The sequence below is a fragment of the Passer montanus genome, unplaced genomic scaffold (genome assembly GCF_014805655.1).
Source record: "Passer montanus isolate IOZ18808 unplaced genomic scaffold, ASM1480565v1 scaffold20, whole genome shotgun sequence".
Classification (NCBI taxonomy): domain Eukaryota; kingdom Metazoa; phylum Chordata; class Aves; order Passeriformes; family Passeridae; genus Passer; species Passer montanus.
In genome coordinates this window covers 8401500-8426752 of record NW_024366592.1, presented here as the reverse complement: position 1 = coordinate 8426752, position 25253 = coordinate 8401500, and the positions used below count along the sequence as shown (strand labels likewise).

The window sequence follows — 25253 nt, the reverse complement described above, 5'->3', positions numbered from 1 at the left end:
AAATTAGATCTTTGTTGGAAAATACTGTGTATAAATTGCCCTTTCCATATTCCATATTCCAGAAATGGCTGGTCTTTCAGAAAAGAACAGTGAATTTCTGTGTATGGTGTTGAAGGGAGAACAGGATGTGGGTGGGTGTACACATGTGTATATAGCTATACTTATCTATACACATCATATAGCTAGAGCTGATAGCTTTATTAACATAGAAACCAATGCAGTTAATGCTGTGCAATGTTTTAGCATACGTGGAAGTATACAAATATATAACTGCTTCTTTCAACATAGTTTCTTTTTTTTCAGTACAAGTGTCTTTAGTTTGATGCCTTTAAATTGTATTTTAATTTTTTTTTCTCTGCTACACAAATTCAAAAACAGTGTGTTATCCAAATTAGCCAAGTCTACCATCAGGAAATGTGCTTTGTGGCTCTTTTCTGTCACCACTGCTTCAAAGGGGGCTGATTTAATTTCTCTTCTATGCAGAGATAAACTTAGAACTTACCTAAGTTGAAGAAATTATATCAATCCATTTACCATGTTTTTTTTCAGGTGTTGCCCTGAAGTTTTTAGTTTTGTTTATTTTTTAAAAAGAAACAATCCCTTTTTGAGGAATGGCAGACAAGGCACGGGCACATGTTCCAATGCTGATCCAGGAGCACAGGCAGACACTGGTGGAGCAATCCCCCTCGGTAATAACGAGGGCTCCTACTTATTTGTGTAGTGTGTGTTCCATATTCATAGCTGGATGTGAAGTTGTTTGCTGCTTTCAGCAGCCTCACATTAACAAAGGACAGATCTGCTGTGTGGTTGGTTCTTCCACTCAGAACCAGCTTTAGTTATTGTATTTCTGCATTGAGATGTTCCAGAGCAAAGTGTCCAGGTAATATTGTTTATTCTCCTCACTGTACTGGAATAAGTGGGTCCAGGGAAAGGGGTCAATAAAAGTGTGCTTGTGCTGACATGGAAATTTCCTAATTTATTATGCTATCCAGTGGTTTTTAGTGAACTGTGCTTGAATTTTCCTCCAACTCTGAAAGTGAGGTGTAGCCCCAGCCCTGTGGTACAATCAATCCATATTGCTCTAAGAGATATCAGATGGCATATCAATATCAATGGCAGTACAGATAGCACAGGGTAGAGGTGTGTGGGTGCAGGGCCCCTGTCTCATCTCAAGCACATGGAATGAGGAGTAGGAGACAGCAGATAAGATCCCCACTGTGTTTTGGCTGTGATGACCATAGGTTGGCATATGGCATATCTCTCCTTTTCCATGAGACCACAACGACACATTGGAATGGCTTAATTTTACTGCTTTTTTCTTCAGGACTCCACAGCCACTCCGCTTCTGTCTGTGGGCTGACTGGGCTCAATGAAATGAGTTTCCTGCAACCAACAAGATCCACTAAACATTGAAAAACCCTGGCTGACCTGAGTATCAGAAGCTGGTTGGCATGCTGGTGCAGTGTGTACTGACCTTTGTAAACAACTTGTCCATGATTTTGGCATCTTTTAGTGCTCCTGGAAAAACTTCCCTTGGAACAGATAACAGAACTTGCTTCTGTACTTTGAGTTGCCAGATTATCTGGCAAGAGAGCTGCTAAAAAGAGGTTCTGAGAACAGCTGAAAAAGAGCAAGTACATGCCTGCTGCAAGAAATAGAGCAACTGGTACTCACTGAGCAAGAGTAGTGGGGATCTGAAAACACATGAGAGGAGCATGGACAGGTACCTCCTGTGGGTGTTGCAGTGCTGCAAGAGCCAAAGAGAGTAATTAATTGCTGAGGAATATAGAGGGGCTAGTCAGAATGGACAAGACCTAGTGTAGGCTTTGGAGGTGAGATCAGGCTACAAAAGCTAAGCCCAAGAACACTGTTGGAAACTTTAACAACAACTAAGCTTACAGCTCTTTCAAAAAAGGGAAAAGAAACATTTTAAACTCGCAATCCACTTTATAGCTCAGCCCAAGGCTATAGGTAATCCATCTCTAGCAATCCTAGGATGTCCTCAGTAAACACATGTTGAAAAATAGCATTTCAACAAACCTTCTTGTGCTCTCCTTGAAAAGAGATTGCTGTTTCTGTTGAAACCCAGAGATCCTATGAAAAGGTAGGGAAGGTCAAATGTATGGCACCAACATGAGAAATCCCTGGTTGCTCCTCCAGTCCTGACTGTACTCTTCTGGAGGGCAGTTTGCCTAAATCTAATCTGGTTAAGTTTACAATTATGCCTGGTATTCCTGGGATAAGACTACCAAATGCAGTTTTTCAGAGGTCCCAGGCAAGTAGCAGGAGAGGTTTTACTTCTGCTTCCCAAGTGGGAAGGGGAGCCATGGCAGGATTAAATGGCCTAATCTGTGGCAGCACTCACAGCTCCCAAATTCTCATCTGATGCCCTACTCTCCTAATCAGCAAATGTTTAAACTCTTCCTTTGCTTTAAGCTGCTGAGCCATTACACAGAGGAGATAAGGCAGTCTCTGCTGTTGGCAGTGATGATGTCTGCTCCTGCCTCCCCCTGTAGCTGTGTGGTGTGTCTGCATTTGGGGAAATCAGCTGGGAGGGGAAGGCAGGGGGAGTTATACCTGGGCCAGGCAGAGGGAGGACTGATCCTTCTTCTTCTAAGAGTGTCAGATAATACACCAATGGTTTTTACTCTTGTGCTGCTCTGCTGCAGATATTTTGCAAGTGAAGAAGGAAAGCAATGCATTTTTTGTTGGCATCTTGACAAAGCCTTTTCATGAGAATGACTGCCCATTGAAGAACTGTTTACGTTCCCAGCCCAGGGTAGCCAGCAGATCTGGGCAGAGGTTTGGGGCTGCATTTTCCTGGCAGGTTCACTAATGTCTCACACACATGAATCCGGGGACAAGTAGCAGATGCCCTGAGCAGGCCTGGCCAGTGCTTTCAGCTGAAATGTGTGTTTTGTGTCCAGCACATTCTCAAGGAGCTCTTTTGAGGAGTTCTAAGTAAACAATAAATCTCTCCACAATGGAATTCATACCGAGTGAATTATCAGGGTTAAAAAAATATTCTGTTGCTTTCAGCTCTTATCTTTGTTTACCGTATCGCCAAGGACAGTGACCTCCTTTGTGCCCTCATACTGAACTGTCAGCAAGAGAGACAGGAAGTGCTGCCTCCTCTATAGGCTCAGCATATAGGCTTAATGAGAAGAATAACATTTCAGCAGCAGCAGCTGTTGGTTTTGCTCAGTTTGGTTTATTCTCTTTTGTTGTCTTACTTCAGCAAACCTAGATAATCTTAGAGAGTGGCCTTTGTGTCAAGTTTCTGAACTCTAATTTAGTGACCTTCAGATATTTAAACATTATTAAGACCAAGTCAAGCTGACAGAAGAGTCTGTGTCCTTTTCATTCCCCACCAAGATGAGCCTGTTGCATCCTGTGTGGAGCCTGGTTGTGCACAGCACTCTGAACACAAGCCATCTTTCAGCTTGAGAGAGCAGGGAGTGCTCCAACCCCAAGCAAAACACTGGCTCTATCCCTCACCATGGTAATGTTGGGCTAAAGGGAAGCCCCACCACTCCTAGGACACATGATTAATAACTCCCTGAAATGAAGTAAGAAATGCATGATGGAAAAAATATTAAAATAGGAAAGCACCATCCAGGACAGAGCAGAGACGTGCTGGTAGCACCACACACGGTGGAGTGGCACTGCCTCAGCAGTCCCAGCAGCTGACCCTCTGGGTTTTGGGGAGCAGGGGGCATGAGAGCAGCACGAGCCTGCCTTCTACATCCTGACACTGGCTGCAGGAACCCATCCTGGTGTCTGCTCTGGGAGCAGTTTTGGTGCAGTTCCTCTTCCACAAGTCTAATAGCAGCAGTAGTTTCCCTGCATGGTTCCCAATTCATCATTTGAGAGGGCAGAGGTGCAGGGAGCAGGGAGAATTCCTATAGATCCCAGCCTCTATTTGGACCCTAAGAACATCATAGCTAGATAAATCTTCAGTGCAGATCCCTTAAACTTTAAATTGCAGCTATCTTTTCCATGGAAAGGTAGGCAAAGAGTGTGTTCCTTTGCTGGTTTGCTGCTGGTGTGAGGGTAAGTGTACAACACACATTACAACCATTTCTTCCCAGCAATTGCACATCGTAAAGCAACACTTTAATGGCAGGTTAAGTTCACTTCTTTATTTACACAGAAAGAATGTGTAAAATTTCTGTTCTAGTAGTCTGTCCACAATTTTGTTTTCCATTCAGGATTTACCTTTATTTTGTATAATATCAGTATTACCTTCCGGGACTTACCTTACTAATGACCTGTTTTTTTTAAAGAATAGAGGATTTGTTGTTAGTACCATGTAATGATCAGGCTTTAAACATGAGCATCATATGCTGCTGTCCTCTGAGCATGCCAGAAGTAGCCACATAATTAGGGTTTATCAGTCTTATTTATTAAGAGTGGTGGAGAAGAGGAAAAGACTTCCCCAAATTTGCTTGGAAAGCTGCGTCAGGACTTGACCTTCTGCTAGCAGGCCCTGTGGTTTTCCACACAAGGGCTACTCCCCACACTCCTCCTGCTGTCGCAATAATGTGCCTGGAATCTGACCCCGTATTTCCCACTGTCATGTTGGTATCAGCTGGAGATAAATGAAGCCTTTTGTTAACTTGTTCCTTGCTTTGCGGGGTGCTCTTCTCTTTGCTTTAAAGAAGAGCCAGGGGTGATGTGGCACTGAGGCAGAGCTGCATATAGGCACTGTCAGCATGGTGTTTGTAAGACACTGGCCAAAGCATCTCTAGTGGCAAAAATGAGACAAGACTCCATTACAAGGAACACAAAAAGGAATTTTCTATCAAGTCCACTGGAAGCAGGGAGCAAGCTGTCATCTTCCCTGGCTCTGCAGCTCCCAGCCTGTGTCGTACCAAGGAGCAAAAGCAGTGACGTGCATATGCAGAACACAAAAAAAGTCTTCCCACATCCTGACCTAGATAAATAGGACTTGGAATGAATTTTCTGACTTCACAGCAGTGACACTTTGAATCTTCTGAGACTTGAAGAATATATATATATATATAGTCATTTTTATACTGCTTCAAATAAGTGGATATGTTACAGAAAGTACACATGCACACATGTCTGTGCACATGAAGAAAGGCCAAAAGTATTAATACCAATCTCTCTTATTCTGCCCTAATATGAAGTAGGAAGTGAATGTGTTAGCAAAAGCAGTGGGTATGGACAGAAGTGCAAGATGCTCTGGCTCTTCTGAGCTGTGTTGCAAATACCTTGGGAGCTGAGGCAGGAAAAGCTGTGAGGTTGCTCTGAGTTGTGCTGGCAGAAGTGAGGTCAAAAGATGCAAGGGGAGCAAAAGGGGATCACATCCACTCACAGTTTTTATCAGCACGTTTCTTATGAGAGGTGTAGCTCTGGCAGAGTATGATTCCAAATAATCTGCTTTCCAAAATCTTTTCTTTCATAATTGAGCCAACTTTCCCCCATGATTTTTTGGTGGGGATTTTTTTTGTTTGTTTGTTTGTTTTTGTGTGAAATAAGTATTATATGACTGGGACTATGACTTGGGCTGCCAAAATATTGCACGATGTGGTTTAAACCACAGCAGCAAAGTTGGAATAGCAGCAACATGCCGTTGGCTTTTTGATCATGCTACTGGTTCACTAGAGAGAATTGTAGATTTATTTATGCACACAGAAGTCAAAGAAATAATAAGCACCCTTCATCCATCACATAGTCTCTATTTATACATCAGGGTAGGTGTGAGAAGGAAGAAGTCCTGGGTTTTTTCTTTTTTCTTTTTTTTTTCCCTGCTAATTTTAATTTTTTTTTTTACTGTTTAATTAAATTTCTTCATTTAGAGTCATGCAGCTGTCTGGGCTTCTGCCACAGATAAGTGGATCTTCATCTGACAGCAACAACCAAAATTTATCTTTCTTTTCCCTCTCTCCCCCTCACTTCCTCCCTTCCCCACCTCCCTCCCCAGTACTCAGCAGAAACAAAATGCTATATATAAACTCAGCACAGTTTCCCCCCAATTACTTTGTCTGCATGTTTCAATTTCTTTCTGTGTCAAGCTTTGCCAAGGTACCAAGTTTGGCATTTTCAAAAGAGAATTAGATGATTAATCCTTGAGGCTCCTCTTGTAGTAACACCCCTCACACACCCCCAAAATGTTTGCTACTGTATTGTGGATACTCTGAGGGGCAGCTCATGCTTGTCTGATGTTTATTCACATGAAGTTCCTGGTCTTGTAGATTTTTTTATTTCTTTTTAAAAAGTCTGCATGATTCTAGCTGAGTGCTAGCAGCAGATGGCCAAGGGGCAGGCAGGGATGGCTCATGGTGCTCAGTAAATGGAATATTACCAGCATCCTGCCATCAGGCTGCGAGTCTCTGTTATTTGTTTTGTATTCTCTCAAATCACTCAACACTGAAGTCAGGTGTATAACCAGAATCTCATATTTCATTATTAAAAAAAGAGACAACCAGTAAAAAAAAAAAAAAAAGGAGAAAAGGTTTCTAGTTGAAGAGGTAAGACTGAAAACATGAATCCCAGTTAAGAAGCCAGAAGGCAAATGAACTTCAAAATACTGTTATTTGTCATAAATCTCCTGTGTTTTCCAGCCAATTTCAAAGTATGTTGGGGCCTTTCTCATAATGTTTGAGCGATCAGGATTGGTAATATGCTAGCTGCTCTCATGTGTGTGACAGGCCCTTTACAGAAAAAGCCTACAGCTGTGTTTTGTCTTGGTACTCAGAAAATCCCTCCCCACAAGTTAGCCCATCTATAGATATCTACAATTCTTTGTGCCTCAATTCATTATAAAAAGGCAGAGTATACCATCCTTTATGAGGTATTTTGTATGGGTAAAATTGCTGGTGAACCCCCTGCAGAACAATGTTTTATGCACTTTTCTGGCTTAAAAGCACTCTTTTGTGTTGAATGTTTCTGTCAAATGTGTCAATTTGTGGGTGCCACCTTTGTGGCTCAGTGGTGTCCAGATCAAGTGGCCTTCCTGTCAGGGCTGGCTCAAACCCAGCTGGGTGACACTGTGCTGGCCAGGTTCCCCTGTACCCCAGAACTTCTGAGACTTGATGCTTTTGAGCTTTGGAAAATAACAATAAAGGATAAAATACTGGGCATTAAAGTAACATAGACACAAGTGAAATGACAGCACAGAAGTGAGGTGTTGCAAATTTTAAAAATAAGGGTATTCTTGGAGATACAGAGGTAAATGAGCGATGTGGCCAGGCACTGAGACAGGAAGGGGTCAGGTTTAAGAAGCAAAAGTATATTTGAGAAGCAAGAGAGAAAAACCAGCAAATTGGTCTTCACACCAGGACCATTGTGGAACTGTGAGGTAATAAATAAATAAAGGCCAAAGCAGCTTACTCATAAAGCAGAAGGAATCGTGAGCAATACTTTCCATTTGCCTTCCCTGTAAAGCCTTATATCATCCTAAAACATGCTGGAAATGACCCTGTTCAGACTACAAATGCATTCTGTATTTTCTCACTGCTGACCCTGTGACTTCATCCTGCAGCTCTTTGCGTTGTGCTTTTGCTGCCCCTCGTTTCCATGCGCTCACGAGGGCCGGTGAGTCAGCACACGAGGAAGGGCTCTACTGCCCCTGGCAGCACCTGGTGCCCCCCAAAACAGCTGCACTCTCCAGGCTCTGTCCCCAGCTCTGGCACGTGGGGGCAGGTCCTCTAACTCAGGGATTCACCTCTGTGCTAAGGGAGACCATGAAACAGGTGGCCTCCTGAGCTGAATACTGTTCTTTATAATCTCTTCTCAAATATGCATCTTCAAATGTCAGAAAAGCCCAAGTTTCAGTTTCTTTTCTCGTCTTCTCTTCAGTTTTTGTGGATCACTTGGACACTGATAACTGCAAAAGAGTTCCAGATAAAAAATTAACTTTTGCATTTTATTTCCTGGGCGTAAGGACAGGAAGGCTGTCCTTGGGGAGGATCCAGTGGAGTTTTTCCACTGGCCTTTTTTTGATTGGAAACATTCCCACAACTTGGGTACAGTTTGAGTGTCATTGCAGAGGTCCAGTTGGCCCTCAAATAACCTACTGTGCTTATCAGTGTAATCAGGACCAAGTCATTGCAAGAAGTGAATCATAAACAGATGGACAGATTCCATGCTGATCTACAAAGGATAGAAGAGAGCAAAGACACAAAACAGCACCAGAACACAACATTACGATGGCTTCACTAAATCTAAGCATGAATAGGCTTAAGGAAATTTTTGTGTTCCCAGATGGAGAGTCAGGGAATATAAAAGGAGAGAGATCCTTGAATAGGTCTCTGCCAGGATTCTTTGCAGACAGCTTTATCTGAACTTCTAGAGAAGTTTGTCATATGTTAGTGTCAGGGTAGCAGATCCACCTGCTCACAGACCCATTGAGCTTGGGGTAGTGCATTTTGGGCTGACAAGTCATGTTGTTTTTTTCAGAGATCATCTTCATGCACTGGAGGAAGAAAACACGAAAGCCATTTCAAGTGCTATCAAATTTTTTTCATGTACCAATTGTAAATTGCTTTGTTGTACCCAAGGCAGTCAGTGGTTTCCAGAGGGGAAATAAGAGGAAAAGGCATTGAATAGCTTTGGTTAGAAAATACTTCTTTTGCACTTCTTTGTGCATTTTTCTATTTTCAGTTAAACTGCAAGAAGTTTCAACAGGAACAAACTTTGCCCTTGTGCCTTGTAGAAAGGTCACATGCTAAAATTTGGAGCTAGGACTGGACATGGCTTTTACAAGCAAATTTTACCTGTATTAGGACAGGAGGTGCAGAAGTCTGTGGCAAGGAATTGGGGCTTTGGCACCAGAAGCACTTCTTTACATTCTGTGCTTTTAGTACCATCAGTTTCTCAAGGACAGGCTGAACCTTGAGTTACGATTTTGGCAGCTGAAAGCAAACAAGGCTTCTTTTTGTTTAAGTCCTATTTAAATGCTGTGCAATGAATTTCTTTCTTTTTTGGTCACTTTAAGTCTATGAATTCAGAGCAGTATTTGCTAATTTATGAACAGGAGTCACACTGTGGCCGAAAAATAAAAATCAGGCTAGTTATGAAGACTCAAGCTGGTGGGTGCTCAACTCCTAAGGTTGTAAATTGATGGTCTCAGTTTTCAGCACCTCTGCTGGCCCCTTGTGTGTAGGGGAGGGATTATTTACCAGGAGCACCTCACACACGCGTTTGGAAGATGACCAACTAATTAATGTTTGCTAAACGCTTCGCAAGCCTCAGGGGAAAAACAACTATGGAAAAGCAAAGTCTTATTATTGTCCTACTGCACCTAATGTACGTTAGGTGTTTCCAAGGCATCAGGCACTACATAAATGTTGTATGGTATTAAAACTGACCTGCCCTTGTCGGGACAAATGATAATTACGCTGAGTGATGAGAGAATCTTGCCGTTTCTCTGCTACAAATGTTTTCCTGTTTACTAATTCAGAAAAGGTCTCATCCAGCAATTGCTGAAGCCAGTGACTTAAGCAGCCACTGGCTCAAGAAGGGCGAATTACAGAAATAATTTATTTTGTGTAAAGCTCTGATCTTTTCATAGGCTGGACTGTGCTCTCCAGAGCGTATTTCCCCAAACTGCATGCCTGGGGCTGAGTCACCTCTCAGTCCATACGGCTGCCATAGAGATGAAGAACAACCAAAGACAACCTCAGTGTGTAGACCTTAAGATAGACTCTATGCAGCACGAAAATTCATGCTGATGTCTTTTAATATAAACATAACATGAGGAAATAAACATTTGATTAAACTAAATACACGGGCCTTTGTTATGCAAGGCCCTAATTTAAAGCACTGTCACCTCCATACAAAAAATACCAGCTGGAGCAAGAATGATTAAATTAAATCATCTGGCTCTTATGTGATACCATGAATGTCTACTGAGAGGGGAAAAAAAATCCCTCCTCTTTATTCCTGTAGATCTGCAGCAACCATCAAGGGACACTTCTGTAGCAGGAAGGATTAAGTCTTGCACGAACTTCAGTGGTTAATGTGCTTTGGACTGGTGACATGCCCTTCGGACAGACCTACCCCAGTTTTATAATTCTCTTTCTCAGCCTTTTGGGCCTCTGGCAGTCCTTTCTCCTGTTTAATTTCCTCCTTGCTTCCCTCCCACTGGGATCCTTCACCATTCAGCATTTCTGCCTCCCAAGTAGAAATTTTGATTGTGTTAGACAAGTGTAGAAAGAGAGACTTTCGAGCCTCGGTGGGCTGTGCAGAGAACCCGGGGCAGATTTCCTGGGGCTGAGTGTTTTTTAAGGAGGCAAGAAAGAGGCAGTCTCTGTGACTCTGATGATCTTAGCCTGCTGCAATGCATGGGCAGGGATTATGCCACATCACAAAGAGCTGGAGCAAGGCACACATTGCATACAGGTAGGGAGTCACTTCTAGAGGGGTGGTACTCTTCCCCACATAGCCTAAGTAAAATAATAAAAATTAGCATAGTGAGAGTACAAAACACTGCCTGGCCTGGTATCAGCACACTGGGAAATTGCACCTTCCTTTGTGACAGCAGAGCACTCCAGGCACCCAGTCTCACTTATTTAATCAATTTTCATTTGAGGGCACACACTTCTCTTGGCAATCTGGGACTAGATGAAGTTAACAAATTTACAAAATCTAAATAGAAACAGATTGTTTTCTCCTTTCTTTTCATTTGTAGTTTGCCTCATAATGTATTTCCTTAGAGATTTTCTTCTTTTTTCCTGACTTTCCTTTTTCTGGATCTTCTACCTGATGGCACGCATTCTGTTCTTGCTGATCACCATGTGTCAGTAGTAATGTAGGTGGAAGAGAATTTCTGACTGTTTTGGTTTCAGCTTTTATGTTTATCTGTTTGGCTTTGGGACACTGTTCAGTTTCAGGAAGTATTTTTATCTCGCAGAAGTCTCCCTGTGAGCAGTGATGCTACAAAGACCTTCTTTCAGCACCGTGGAAGCTTCTGGAGGTAGTGTAGGTCTGTCTTCTGTCAGGTGCTGAATTCTTTGATTCAAAAAGCAAAGTTAACATGAAAGTGAGTTGACATTGGTGTAACCTTATACCTTCTGGCTCTTTCCCCAGCACTATTTGGTGCATCCTTAGAACCACATTTCCCTCTCCCTTACACCGATACAGCCCTAGGGAGCTGTGTGGATTTGCACCAAAGCAATGGAGAGAATTTGGCTGCAAGGTCTGCGTGTAATGTGGTTTTCAGTGCAAAACTGGTGTGCCAGCCTTTCCCACCAGCTCTGAGCTCAGCCTGCAAATTGGCACCTTCCTCTGTGAATGGCCAGTTGACTTGCATGGCAGAGAACCAGAGAGAGGTGGAGTCTAAGAGGTGAGGGTGACTGGCAGGTAGTTTGAACAAAAAAGCTGTAAGACTAAATTTATCTGGCACTCACCGGCCAGTTGACTTGCATGGCAGAGAACCAGAGAGAGGTGGAGTCTAAAGAGGTGAGGGTGACTGGCAGGTATTTTGAACAAAAAAGCTGCAAGACTAAATTTACTAAATTCCTCCCAGCTCCTCCTAAAGACTGGCACTCACAGTCTTTAGGAGGAGCTGGGAGGAATTTGTTTTGAGGTGTCTGAAGCACTGAATGTTGACACATCTTGAGATGTGCCTCAGTGAACAAAGTAACTTTGTCAAACCCGGTGAGCAGCCACCAAGGGTGGGGGTCAGAGCCTGACAAAATTCCATTTGAATAACAACCCAAGCAAATGAAAGAGGTGGCAGGTAATCCTCATGGAACAAAGAAATAAATTGAAATCTTGGGAGCACGAGGTTTGGATAGCTTTTTCTTGCTTCTGGGGAAAGATGCAAGAAGGGATGGAGCTGAGAACTTTAATGTTGATTTCTGAGAGTGTGTGAGAAAGCACAATGCCAATGGCAGAGGCTCTAGTGCTACCAAGGTGTGCTCTAAGGATTTGAGAGGTGCTAGGCAACTCAGAAAGCCCCTTTGTCTGGAAAATCTGGAAATCAGGCTTGCTGTCCTATTTTTTATTCCTGAATCTTGTCCTTTAATTCTGCAGTCAAGAACTTAATATTTTGCTAGAAGGTTCTTTAGGCCTTTGTCACTGGAAGCGGCCAACAGACATTTGGTGATTTTAGGCAGGCTTTTCTCTATCTTAAGGCCATGATCTGTCTCTCAGAGTGAGTGGGACTCTGGAGTTCAGGGTCCTGTTTCCCGAGCAGCATGGGCTGGTTCTGCCTCAGAGACACATGTCACCTGGCAGGTGCAGACAACAGGGAGGGGGAATTTGCAGTAAGTATTGCATGAGGAATGCCTCAAGCATTTTTGAAGTGTTTGGTACAAGCTCTGGGGATGAAGTTGAGAAATTTTACTTCATCAACTTTGTCCCTGTCCTGCTGCCTGAGATTTCAGGGGGGCTTTAGTTTGGTGCTTTACAGGGATTCCAGCATGTTGTCCTGGAAGTGGTCAAACACCAGACAAGCTTTCTTTAAGCAAGTTAAAGACAGACATCTGTTAAACCATCCCACCCCTTTTTATCATTGATCTGCATTTTGAGTGCAGTCCAGTCTCTAACCTTTCCTTTCCTGATAGGGTTGATGCCAAAGGTGCTGTGGGGCCACCCTAATTTGACTTTGTTGTACTTCACATTCTTGTATTTCTTCCCCCTCTCTGAGGCCCACTGAGGCACACAGGCTCTAGTTCTGTTAGACAATGAGGAGCTCCTAGAGGTGACCAAGAGAGGTCAAAACCACAGGCAGATTCTTTGATCTATCAGCAGCTTTGTAGACCTTGGATCAAGAAACATTATTGAGCTGTTTGTCAATGGCTGTGGTCTGAGTAGCCCTTTTGTCAATTTGAAAGGGAGTTGGGTGAGAGCACCTGGGGGTGATGCTGGCTTATTTTGTTTTACTCCTATCCTATTGCTATCCAAAGTCTGCATTTTGGGGGAGAGCCCATGTGGGCTGTGCAGCTATGCATACACAGGTAACTCATAGATCTGCATCTGTGCTTAAGCAGATCTGCATGTCATCTCCCTGACCTGGACTTTGACACAGCCCACCTGCCCATGAGACATTGGATTTGGATTGCAATTTCTCAGAAACCTCAGCTGGTTCAGTATCAGGCCATGACTCAGCAGTGCTCCTTGTGAGGAATGTGGTCTCGACAGGCTTTTCTGCTTCTAAATTGATTTCAGATGCACATCACACTGTCAGCTGCACAAAATTTTCTCTGATTTTTTTTTCATTTCTGAATGCTGACCACCACTATATCATGGCCAACAGGATAAGTGGGAATCTCTTATTCACTGGTGTCTACTTTGAATTACCATGCTCAAAACAGAGGCAGTAGAGGAGGATGATGATCATCAGCTGCTTTGGGGAAAAGTTAGTGTCTCGTCTTGAGCTGTCACTGAAGATGGGTTCATGCTGGACGTTCTATGGAAGCAACTGAGGTGCAGGCATATGTTCCCTTCTGCTGACTTGGCTGTGGTGACACCAACCCCAGCCAGCAAAGAAGAGCCAGCAACTGGGAGCAGTAACATCTCAAACTGCAGCAGAGATTGGCCAGACCGCTCCTGTCAGCACTTGGATTCCCTTGCTGTTCATTGAGGAATTAAAAGTTAACTGAGGGCGGTGGTAAAAAATAGCTTTGCCTGCCTAGAAAATGCTAAAACCAATACTGAAAAGCAGAGGTGGATCTGAAGGTAGTTATCTCTCTTGGAGTTTATATGGGGATTAAAACAAGCGTCATCCTTGTAGCACATAGGCAATTTTATAATCACTGCTGGTATTTCACCTCAGGGTACTCTGTGGGAGGAAGAATTAATTTCCCATCTTTTTCTAGGTAATGGAGGCTTGTGATTTTCTGTCAATCATAAAGGAGATTCTGTGGCCAAACTAAGTGCCAGAAGTGATTGAATAGTCTGGGATTGGTAAGGGTGTACCACCTCACCTCCAGAAATCAAACTGGGGAAACATGCATGCAGAGAAATGCCACAAGATGTTACATGGCCATTTCACTTCCACATCAACAGGAAAAGACACTACAAGGCTGTGCAAAGCATAAGAAAAACTGCTGTGCAAAGCAGTGGCTGCAAAATTAAAATACAGGATGTTTTATTATATGCAATCCTCCCTCACACCCCCCCATCTCTTCTTGTTAAAGGCAGAAATCTTTCTTAGTGAAAAAAGCCTGCCTCATCTTGAGTAAAAGGCAATTTAAGCAATTTTTTTTCAGGGGGTTAAAGTGGCATGTTTGCACAACACCACCCTCACCCCAGCAAACCTGCCAGCAGTTGATAGATATAAATAGGGACATTTAGGAAGAAAAGCATATTTATGTTCCTTTGAAATGTGCTTGGCTAAAGGCATATTTTTAAGAGAGGGAGTGGAAAAACAAATGGAAAATATTTTCTTTGAAAGGGGAAAAAAAAGCAACAAACTGTCCTTCCTAAATAGAGATGCTTGGCTTGTGTGTACTTTACGCAGCTGCAGGTCAGACCTTGCAAACAACCACTAAATTAGGTCCAGCTACTTTGATGCTAAAAGCATGGAAGTGCCAATAATTAAATTGCATCAGATGTAGGAAATGACTGATGTGTCTGTCATTCTCATGATAGCAGAGTTCACTCTGCTGCCATTTGACTGACCCCTCCTTCTTTATGTAAGCAAAAGGAATTTTCTTCTAAGGAAAATCAGCTGGTTTTACACCTTTTATTTTGTTTTCTGAACTGCTAATCCCCTGAAGGTATAGAAGCTATTTGAAAGAGCAAATCAAAGCTCCAATAATTTAGTGTTACATTATTCGTTGATGTATGGTTTGATTTAGTGGCTACTTATTATATCAGGTTACCATATAATTATCTTAATTATTGACTCCAGAAGTAAGTAGGGGGATTATGAGAGAGACAGGAAGGCCCAGTGGAAAGAGCATGGTTCAGAGAATCAAACACATCTCAGTTTGCTCTTGGCTCCACCACTCATTTTCTCTGAGCCTGAATTCTTCTCTCAGCCAGCCTGTCCATGAAATCATGAGGGATTACAGGAATAGGACTCAGATGCTGACTCAGGATTCAAAGAGATGTAGGAGAGCAGTATAAAAAGGCCAGGGGAAAGTTCTGAATGATAATTGTAAAACTGGCAGAAAAATAAAAAATGCACACCACAGCATGTATTTGCATTGAAGAGTGGAGCATCTCCAGTGGGCATGGAGAAGGGGAATTGTGCCATGAAGACCTGAAATTTGAGACTGCATTTCCAGCCTCTGCTTCTGATTTCCCCCACAAAATTAGGCAGCCCTCAGATCCCTTTCTGCAAAACAAGGGTGATTAAGATCATTCTCCCAGCTTTGTTTTTGGCTATTGGAATTATTGGAGCACTGCTCCTCAGGCAGATGTCAGCCACGACTCTCACGTGGCTTTTAGGCTCTGAGTCCTTTGTCTGATAACCACTGACCTAAGCCAAAGGTTTGAGTTAGCAGGCACCACCACGAGATAAAAGCCACAGTGAAAGGCTGTCAGTGCAGTCCATATTTCCTGTATTGATAATATTTGTCATATACTGACAGAATACTTCATCTATTGACAAGCTGAGTTGCCTCTTTTCCCCTGAGACAGGAGCACACACACACTGGTTCTACTCAGCCTGTGCAAATTACTTTCTCTCCTTCTGCTTTTCTTTCCCGAGCCAGAAAATGGGGATAATAGAATGTATCTATTTCCTCCCTAGAAAAGATCAGTTAATGTGAAATGGTGCATGGTGGCTTAGTGCTGAATAAGTGGGATACCCTAATCCAGCAAGGTATCCTTGTTCTATTGTATGCCTTTTCTGCCTACCATCTGGAGTTGTTCTCTGCTTAGTATTTTCAGTATGTACCATATGTTTTTGCATGAAAATTCAATAAAATATGCATTATACATGAAAAGTGCTGTAGTAAATAAAGGAAGGATGGAATCCAGTCCCCTTTGTGAACGGCAGGGGCCCCAAATCTTCATAAAAGGTTTAGTCTAGTCTGACGTCTGTGCTTTTCTCCAATTTACTCTGTGTCAGTCTTTAGGAGATGCTCTAATTTAAAACAAAACTCTACTTTCCCGATGAGGTTATTTGATATACTTTGGCTGCCCTCTGCTGAGAGCACTGAATAAAACAGGGAAGATGCCCTTTTTCCAAGGAGGAAATTCCCTGTTTGTCCGTGTGCTGAGTCTTGTCACTGCTGCTGTTTGGTGTCTCTCGCTGTCTGTTTGTTGCCAGTCAGAGGGTAAAGTCTTCTGAGCTACAGCCCTGTTGGGGTTTTAGTGCCCACCACTCCTTGTCAAGGGCTGAATGGCTTTGTGGGGTTGTGAAGATGTGGGCTCAGGCATTGAGCATTGTGAAAAATTAAGCAGCATTAAGCAAGGGCTGGAGGAACCAGGCTTCTCTGCTCAGGCACTACTGCAGCCCTGCCAGGTGGGATTTGAGCTGTGCCTCAGCACCTCGCTCCTTGGCAGAGCAATTTACCACTGTGTGAATTGTGTTACTCCTCAGTCGGGGGCTCCAGCATCTTCCTGTGCCATCTCCACCCCTCCACAGGCATCACAGCAGCAGCACTCTGCTCTATTTCTAGAGCTGGGGAAGTGCAGAGGGGTTGTTCCAACACTAACACGAGTAACTGAAGGACTTGCTGTTCTTGTGAACAAAGTGTGAGCCTCCTGCCCTTGGGAAGAAACAAGGGTCCTGTGCAGATTTTGGTACATGTGTAAAACAAGAGCTCCGTTACAGCTATTGATGCACTCTCTAATAACCTGCTTTTAATATTTCCTAGCAAGTTGATTTATTATTATACCTTCAGCTGGGCTGTGCACCAAAGCATTTTGATGATGAAAGGAATGTTACACACACATTTAATTACTGCCCACATTTTTGTATAATTTTATCGTTTACTGTTTTAGATGAGACATCGAGTTCTTCTACAGGAAAGATGCCCAGTAAAAAATAGATGATTTAAAAGCTAATCTGGGATGAGTTTGGCACTTACATGTGAGAAAATGTAATTGTTCCTTTTGTCCTGCCCTTTCAGATGGTGCCTGATTACCAAAATGTACAAGAACTCCCTTACCTGGACATGGTGATTGCAGAGACGTTGCGCATGTACCCACCTGCATTCAGGTATCTTTTTTTTCCCCTGCTGATTAGACAGGATAGCTCCCTGGCTCTATAAAATGGAAATCTGCTGTTGGAAGACCAATGATCTCTCAGTCTCTGTGCCAACATCAATACTGCTTTGTGCATTTGAAAGATATCATGTGGCCTGTTGAAGGAAAGCTGGATAATTCTGGTATTTCTAAAGCACATTTTTACAGTGAATTGGCCAAGGTTGCTTCCTCACCATTCCTCACAGCCCCCAAGGTTAGAGGATGGAGCCATTTTGGAGCAAGTCTGGTCAGAGAAAGCCAGAGGCTGCTGCTTCCATGTGCCTCAGGCTTTGGGGATGTGCACCAAAACCCATCCCCATCAGGGCCCTGTTGGTTATTACAGCCCTGATCTGTGGAAGGGTTGCACAGTCTGGAAGCTGTATTTTACAGATGTATTTCAAACATGTATTTTACCTGTGTGTTTAACTTTGGCCCATTCACCCTTAGCACTGCCCTGTACTAATAGAGCTAAACTAATGGTAACATCCATTAACTCTTGAAAATTCTGTCCCAAGTCACACATGACTTATTCTACTATATTGATGAATTGAAAACGAGGGAAAAAGAAATTAGAAAACTGTTTGATTGTTAAAGGTCCAAGTTATCACAAGCATAAATACAAATATTAAGAAATACAGTTTTTTCAAAGGGATCAGCCAGTTGTAATGCTTCTCATGAAGCTCAGGGAAAAATTCAGATGACTGGAAAGAAGCCAAAGCTGAGCTTGCTGTGAGAGCTTTTGAAAAATTTAACCCATGACTGCAAGCACCTTAAAAACAAAAACAGAAAAAGCTTAAGATCATATTCTCTTCTTTATGTTCACCAAGATTCGAAATCAACATTTTTTTCATGGGCATCTGCAGGATTTTTTAGAGAGTTAATATCAGATATCTGCTCCTGGATGAGATGATGGGGTTTTGCTGTGTTATACTTGGGGTACAAGTGGAAACTGTTTTGCTGGTTAAAGTGACAGGGGTCTTTGAGTTTGGGCTCTATCACTGGGAAACAATCCATGTTTGTCAGATGGAGACAGAACAAGAATAGAACAAAGTTCTTCTGAAGTTTTGTTTGGTGTTGTCAGGGCTGTTTATTGATCTGGCTTTTACTCTGATGGATGTGGAATGGATAGGACAGCCCAGGGCTGCTGAAAGATGTTAATTGCCTGTGACAAGGATAATGCTGAGTTAAGTGAAAAAACAGTAGCAGCCAAGTTTGTTATGAAATTAGTTGGTTTCATTTTTTTTTGAATGAACTTACTATCCAGAGAACTTTCTCACCCAGAACTCATGTTTCCATTATCACCAAATTCATGTAAGAATGAGAAGGATAGCTTGTCAATGCTTTTTTTTTTTTTTTTTAATTCCAATGTTTTGTTGCAGGTTTGTAGCCTCTTTTATTTATTTGTCTATGAGAAAGGGAGATCGGTGACAGCAAGGGAAGAATGTGTTTCTGTAATGATACCAGACTGACAGCCCTGAAGCTGAAATCTTTGTTCAACTTTTTGGCAGAGTGTGGGAAACAGCAAAGGAAGTTCCTGCACATTGCCTCGGCCCTGTGCTTGCAGATGGTCCCAGACTGAGACAGCAGGGCACTCACCTGAGTCTGGGCTGATTTGGGGTCTGTAGTGACCACCCAAGCACCAAAAGATCAGGATCAGAACCCACCACCACACATGCACACCCACACACAATCTTTTGTAAGACACAAGCTGGGCTTTGGCTGGTGACTTTTCTCAGTATTGTCATGATGAGGTTCCTAAGGACACCTCTGTCACCTGTCACCACAGGGTGGGAGAAAACAGCAGAGTTTTGCTGTTAACATCATGCCTGTCTTTGCTGAATATATGTGAAATGTGGTTTTCCAAAGCTTGTGAATTAGTTGTATTTCCAGAGTAGCAGCAGCAGCAGAACACCCAACACTAATATTACAGCCATCCCTTGCTAAGTTTCAGGTGCTGCACCAACAGGGGGAAGCTTCTCAAATAAACAAACTCAAAGCTATATTTACTATCTTTTTTTTTTCCTGGAGGCAAACCAGCATACTCTTTCTACCTGTTATTAGAGGTGACTGACACATTTCATCAGCAATTTTCATTAAAAAAATGAGTCTAAACCCAACATCAACAATAAAATTGCAGTTTAGCAGTTAATGCTTTTGAAAACGGTAAACAACCAGAAATGGTTTCCTGTGAAAAGGGCAGAAGTCAACCACCTGAGCTGGAGCTATGGACTTCTAAGTGGAGACAATTGTAACCTGAGAAGACACTGGCATCAGCAACAGTTGTTGTATTTATCTATGAGAAAGTGTTACCCCAGAAATTGTTTGGTCAGATGAACACAGATACTTTTATAGATCTCTCCTGCTGTGTTTTTAACCTTTATTAATCATCTGGGGTGCATGATGTTGTTGCAGATTCACTAGGGAAGCAGCTAAAGACTGTGTAGTGCTGGGGCAGCATATTCCAGCTGGAGCTGTCATTGAAACTGCAGTTGGACACCTTCACCACAACCCTGAGTTCTGGCCAGAACCTGAAAAATTCATTCCTGAGAGGTATGTGGAGTAGTGCTTTTCACCCTTAGGCTGAGGTCCTTACTTGGGCACAGAACTCCAACCTGTCCAGTGCAGGCACCAGATTCTGCTGCTCTTTCACAGCCACAGTCACCCACTATTCATCCAAAGCAGCATTTCCACCAAGAGGAGCACAGTTTTATTTAGACCATAAAAACATGTTATTTCTACTACATCAGACAGGTTATGATAGTGGTGTATTCCACAGAAGGTGCAAAGTTTGGTCAAGGTTGAACTGTGGCAGAGGTTTTCAGACCTGTTTCCAAATCAGATACTGTGAATAAGGTTGTTTCTGGGTGCCAAAATTCTGAAGTGGGACAGTATATTCACTGCCTTGGCTGTACCTGGGAAACTCATCCAGCTCCTTGCTGGCTTAGAGCACTCTTTTCACTTGAAACATAACAGTGTTATGTTATAACTTGGGGAACCTACCCCATCTCCCACTGGGAATTTGCTGTCTGTATTTTAGGATCCTTGATTCTTGCTTGGCAAGACAGTTTCACATGGAGCATTTATATCCTCAGTGGGTAGGGGGAACCCTGTCAAGCTGTAATTTTGTACCTGTCCTGTGTTACAGGTGTTGGTCTGAGCTTACAGGGAGAGTTTCAGATGATGTGGTGCTGTGTGGAAGCACAATTTAGTTTTGTGGGCAGCTATATTTTTAAACTGTTTAGTGGGCAGATGCATTTAAAGCTACCACTACATTCAGAAGCTTACTTAGAAAAGAAGTGCCTGCTTCATAAACAACTGGGAGTGAGACTGGCAGCCCAGAACCATCTTTACCAGTAAGACACACTTGTGTGGTGTAGATTGGTTTGCCTAATGCTCCTTCTGGAACAAATCCAGGCATATGCTCCATTAGAATCTTTTGGCTACAAAGAAGAGCAATACCAGGTTAGAGAAGACCAGAGATTTTGCTGGAGAGAAATCTTAGCAGCAGCTGGAAGTCTGGGGTGGGTATTTTTAGCAATGCTTATCTAGAAGTGCTTTCTTAATTGTTTATTCACCACTTTAACAGTAGTATGAAAGGGTAAAATGGTTAGTAGGGGCTGCAGTCCCCTTGATTCACACAGTGATGTTTGGTATGAATCTGAGATTAATTCCCTTTTGAACCTTCCCTGAGGAATGACCCATAATTAGTAACACTCTGCTCAGATTGTATAGCTGGTAATGTTAGCAAAAATTATAAAATTATAAAATAAGAGCATAACAAAAAAATAAAATGAAATTAAATAATTCAGCTACAGCCTCCCCCCGCCAATATTTCAGTTTCAAATTGGCAGTAGGAATAAAACAAGGGAGACTTCAAACTTACCAGGACAATATATGGGGGTGAGCAAGGCAAGAGTTATCAGATTATGCAACAGTGCTTAGTACATTAATTAATCCTCCTTCAATCTCAAATTAGGGGCCTCTACAGTACTTTTTGGAGTAGTGGCTCAATCTTATTTAGGTTTTCGAAGCATGGGGATGGAATTAGTGGAAATACACAATATTATTTTTTTTCCAAAGTTCCAATTATCCTGTATTACCTCTCATCTCTTTCTACCCTGCATGGGTTCTCTGGACCTTAGCAGTCTAAAGTTCTTGGAAACTGAATCCAAAGTGATGAGAGATTTTCATTAAAGATAGATTGGAAGTAAAACTCATGTCTCCATGTCCTCTCCTGAAGTCACCAGCTGACAAAGCCTGATGGCCATAAGTCAATTATCTTTTTACTGGAATGTCAGGACATAATCTATCAATAGTCCCCATGACCTGTCCATTAAGATCAATTGAAATAACCAGCTTTTGAGATTTAAGTTAAAAACATTTATTGAACTGGTTTCCATCTCTGCACCTTCTAGGTTTACAGAGGAGGCCAAGAAGGAACGACATCCCTTTGCATACCTGCCCTTTGGGGCAGGACCCCGTGGCTGCATTGGCATGAAAATGGGTTTGTTGGAGACAAAAATTACTCTGCTGAGGATTTTGCAGAAGTTTCAATTCAAGACCTGCCCGGAGACTGAGGTTTGTACATGCAGAGGCTTAAAGATCACTTGTTAACTTAAGGGAGTTGACAGTGTGTCTTAGACAGGACAACAGGTTTGCCTTTGTGACTTCTCTTCATTTGAGAAAACTGTTAGAGACACTTCCATAATAAGGAGAGACCAGGCATGGACTGCATGTTTTAAGCAAAATGTGATTTCAGATATATAATTTTTCCAACAAAAGGACTGTTACACAGCCCTGCCTTAGTGGAGAGCAGTATGGCAAGACCACAGGCAAAATGTCATAATTCATAGAGGGTGAGAATGTGTGTACATATTTCACAGGATCTCAGCACTTTAGTATATGCCTATTGCTACAGACAGTGCACCCATCTCTAGAGTCAGCACTTTAGTATATGCCTATTGCTACAGCTCTAGAGCTTATAGAGTTAATTTCTTTCTGTTCAGATCTACAGCATTCCTGGGTAACCACTGCCTCAGCCTCTGGCTGTAAATTCTATTTAATATTTTACCACCACAGCTGACTGTAAAACAAGTACTTTACAGCTTCCACAGTGATCCTGCTATGAACTGGTCCTCCAGCAAAAATGTCTGTCTGTATGTGGGGGTGTCATACACACATAGATAAACACATACAGCTGCACATAAGATGCTCTTTTCTCTTTCAGATTCCTTTGCAGCTCAAATCAAAAGCCACACTTGGACCAAAAAATGGAGTCTACATCATGCTGGAATCTCGCTAAAAGGGAATGTACATCCTGAAGCCTTTGTTAGTGAGTCACTGGGTATAATTATTTTTCAAAACTCCAAGGACAGACAGGAGCCTAAGTCCCACTGATGGTCAGTAGGTGCTTCCTTGCTGCTCTCCTGTGGGACAGCCTCCAGTCACTTTTTAAAATGGGCTCCACAGTCTTTTTTGGGTATTTTCAAATTGCTGTGAAGAGTATCTACAAAGAAGCATCCCAATTTCATTTGCTTTTCTTCATCCCACTTCTTTTCACCTATCTGTGAGAATGCTTTCCTCATGCTCAGTTTCCACAATTTACAGTAGATTTTAATTTCAATTCATTGTATGACACATCCTTCTCATGAACTTGTGAGTCCCTAGAGAAAGCCCCAAAGGCACCACAGTTACAGCAGAAGACCTGGGATGCAGTGCATTGGATTTTTTCGTGAACTCCACTAGCAATCAAAGCTGAGGCCCCTGTACAATGCTTGATCTCTACCTGTGTCTGTAAAGCTAGAGATGTTGCACCTCCTCCATGCTTTGAAGTGATTTTAAATACACTTAGATTAACAATTTGCACTTGGCACATTCCATCGACATGACAGAAGAAGAATGAACCAGTAAAGTTCCAGCAGCTAAGACCAAAGAAATGAGGTGACAGCTATTTTTCTGGCTGCTGAGCTGCTGTTGGAAAGGTGGAGACAGAGAAGATACGAATTTAAAGCAAGCAGGAGGACTGAAGGAAATTTAAAGGTAATTAGAAGGTGTTGGTACCACATCTGCTTCATGGGGAGGCCTTTCCTTTCCAAACATTGCAGCTGGCACCGCCCCTGTCTAGCTTGAATCAAGGAAAATTTAAAGGTAATTAGAAGGTGTTGGTACCACATCTGCTTCATGGGGAGGCCTTTCCAAACATTCCACTTGGCACCACCCCTGTCTAGCTTGAATCAAGGACATTAAGAGCATGTGTGCACTAGAGCTGGTGGCAGAGGAGTGAGATCCAGGATCATCAGACCCAGCAGGCTCCTGTGACACTGGAGCAGGTCATGTCCTGAGTGCCTCGCCCCCTCAGGAAGGAGCTTGTCTGGTTGCCATCTGCAGCAGCCCCACGGATCTGTTCAAGCTGTGTGACTGCACATGCATCTTCCCAGCCAAAACAACCGCAGCTTCCACTCCTCACATTCCCTCTGCCCTGCACTCCTGCAAAGCCCTCACCTGCCACACAGTGTTGCACAAGAAGGTGGAATGGGGCACAGCTGGGCCAGCTGACCCCTACTGAGCACAGGGGCATTCCACACCTTATGGCACCGTGCTCAGCACATAAAACTAGGGGAAGAAGAAGGAAGGGGGGTGACATTCAAAGTGATGGCGTTTGCCTTCCCAAATCGCTGTTATGCCTGATGGAGCTCTGCTTCCTGGGGTGGTGGAACACCTGCCTGCACATAGGAAATGGTGAATTAATTCCTTTTTTGGTGTGTGGCTTTTGCTTTACCTATTAAACTGTCTTTATCTCAATCCATGAGTTTTCTCATTCTTAAAATTCTCTCCCTCATCCCACTATGGGGATGTGAATGAGCACCTCTGAGAGGCTGAGCTGCTGGCTGGGGTTAAACCACAACAACAGAACTGTGAGAAGAGATTGGTACAGTCCCAAGACCCTCTAAAAAATTCATTTATTCTTATATTTTTTCTTTAAAATTTTTGTATATAACAAAAACTCTCGTGACACTATATAAATAAAGACACACCTTTGGTTCTTTGCAAGTCTTGACCTTCTGCCTGCTTGACATAGTCTGCTTAAGGGTTCCTTAGGTACAGCATCTCTCTTGATGTGCACAGAGAGGTGTTGCAGCAGCAGGAGGAAGAGACTGACTGCTCAGCTTCACTGCAAGGATGGAGCCATCTGCTCACTGATGCCTGGCGAGGTCCCTGAGTTTCTCTCCAGCAAGCATCTTTTGCTGCCTTCTTCCCACATGCTGCCTGAACACTGATCAAATTACTGGATCTTGTTCCTCAAAGACTGTCTCTTCCTCTTTCATGTAATTTTTTTTAAACAGATCTGTATAGGCAAGAGTGGTGAAGTACCAATTGGGGAAGTCTTGGAATTGTTCCTTTTTCCATGGAGCATTTCTGGCATGCTAAACAGAATGCCCTGTTACAGACACACTGATTATATGAATTGCTGATGGAGTGACTGTTATTTATTTCAAAAGCAACATGCTGTATTTACCTTAGTTTCTACACATTATGCACAATTTTTCCCCCCCTAGAAATAGTGTGCTGGAGGCTGATTTTCCGTGTAGCTTACATACACAGTTGACAAAAAGCTGGATGGGCCTTGCCTAAAACTTCCCACCTACCAGAATGAGCAGGAAGTGTATTCCATCTGAAGTCATCTGTCAAAAGCTTGTTTGTATTCCTTACATGATTAGAAAGATTTTGTGTGCTTCATTTTTGAAAAAAATAAGCCCAGCCTAAATCAAGCTTTTCCCTTTCTTATCCATGATTTTGTATAAATTCTTCTTCCCAGTCTCTGCCTCTGCAGCTTAGGTGGTGTGGGTGAGCATTTAGCAGTGAAGACTGAGGCAGAAGGCATGGAGTACCTCAGTCTTCTTCATGTTCTGGGTAACCAAAGCTTCTGTTTCCTTCTAGAGAGGGCCCACATTTCCCTGGTCTTCCTCTTATCACCCACAGTGATACTAGTAGAAGCTTTTTTTTGTTACCCTTGACATTCCTGACCAGATTTATTTCTATCAGGACTTGCTTTAGCTTTCCCAACCTGATCCCTGACTGCTTAGACAATTTCTCTGTATTCCTCCCAGGCTACCTAGCCTTGCTTCCACCTTCTG

The 25253-nt window shown here is 42.8% G+C and overlaps 1 protein-coding gene across 4 annotated transcripts in view; it reads left to right on the top strand.

The window, feature by feature from the left end:
* The window catches only part of TBXAS1 (thromboxane A synthase 1), a 230748-nt gene extending 207497 nt beyond the window's left edge, over positions 1–23251 (top strand). For all 4 annotated transcript variants that reach the window (XM_039708347.1, XM_039708349.1, XM_039708348.1 and 1 more), the window contains 4 exons: positions 17004–17092; positions 19531–19668; positions 21534–21696; positions 22346–23251. In XM_039708347.1, the coding sequence (XP_039564281.1) occupies positions 17004–17092; positions 19531–19668; positions 21534–21696; positions 22346–22420 (465 nt within the window). In that variant the 3' untranslated portion in view covers positions 22421–23251. The remainder of the gene's footprint in view (positions 1–17003; positions 17093–19530; positions 19669–21533; positions 21697–22345) is intronic.
* The last annotated feature ends 2002 nt before the right edge of the window (positions 23252–25253 follow it).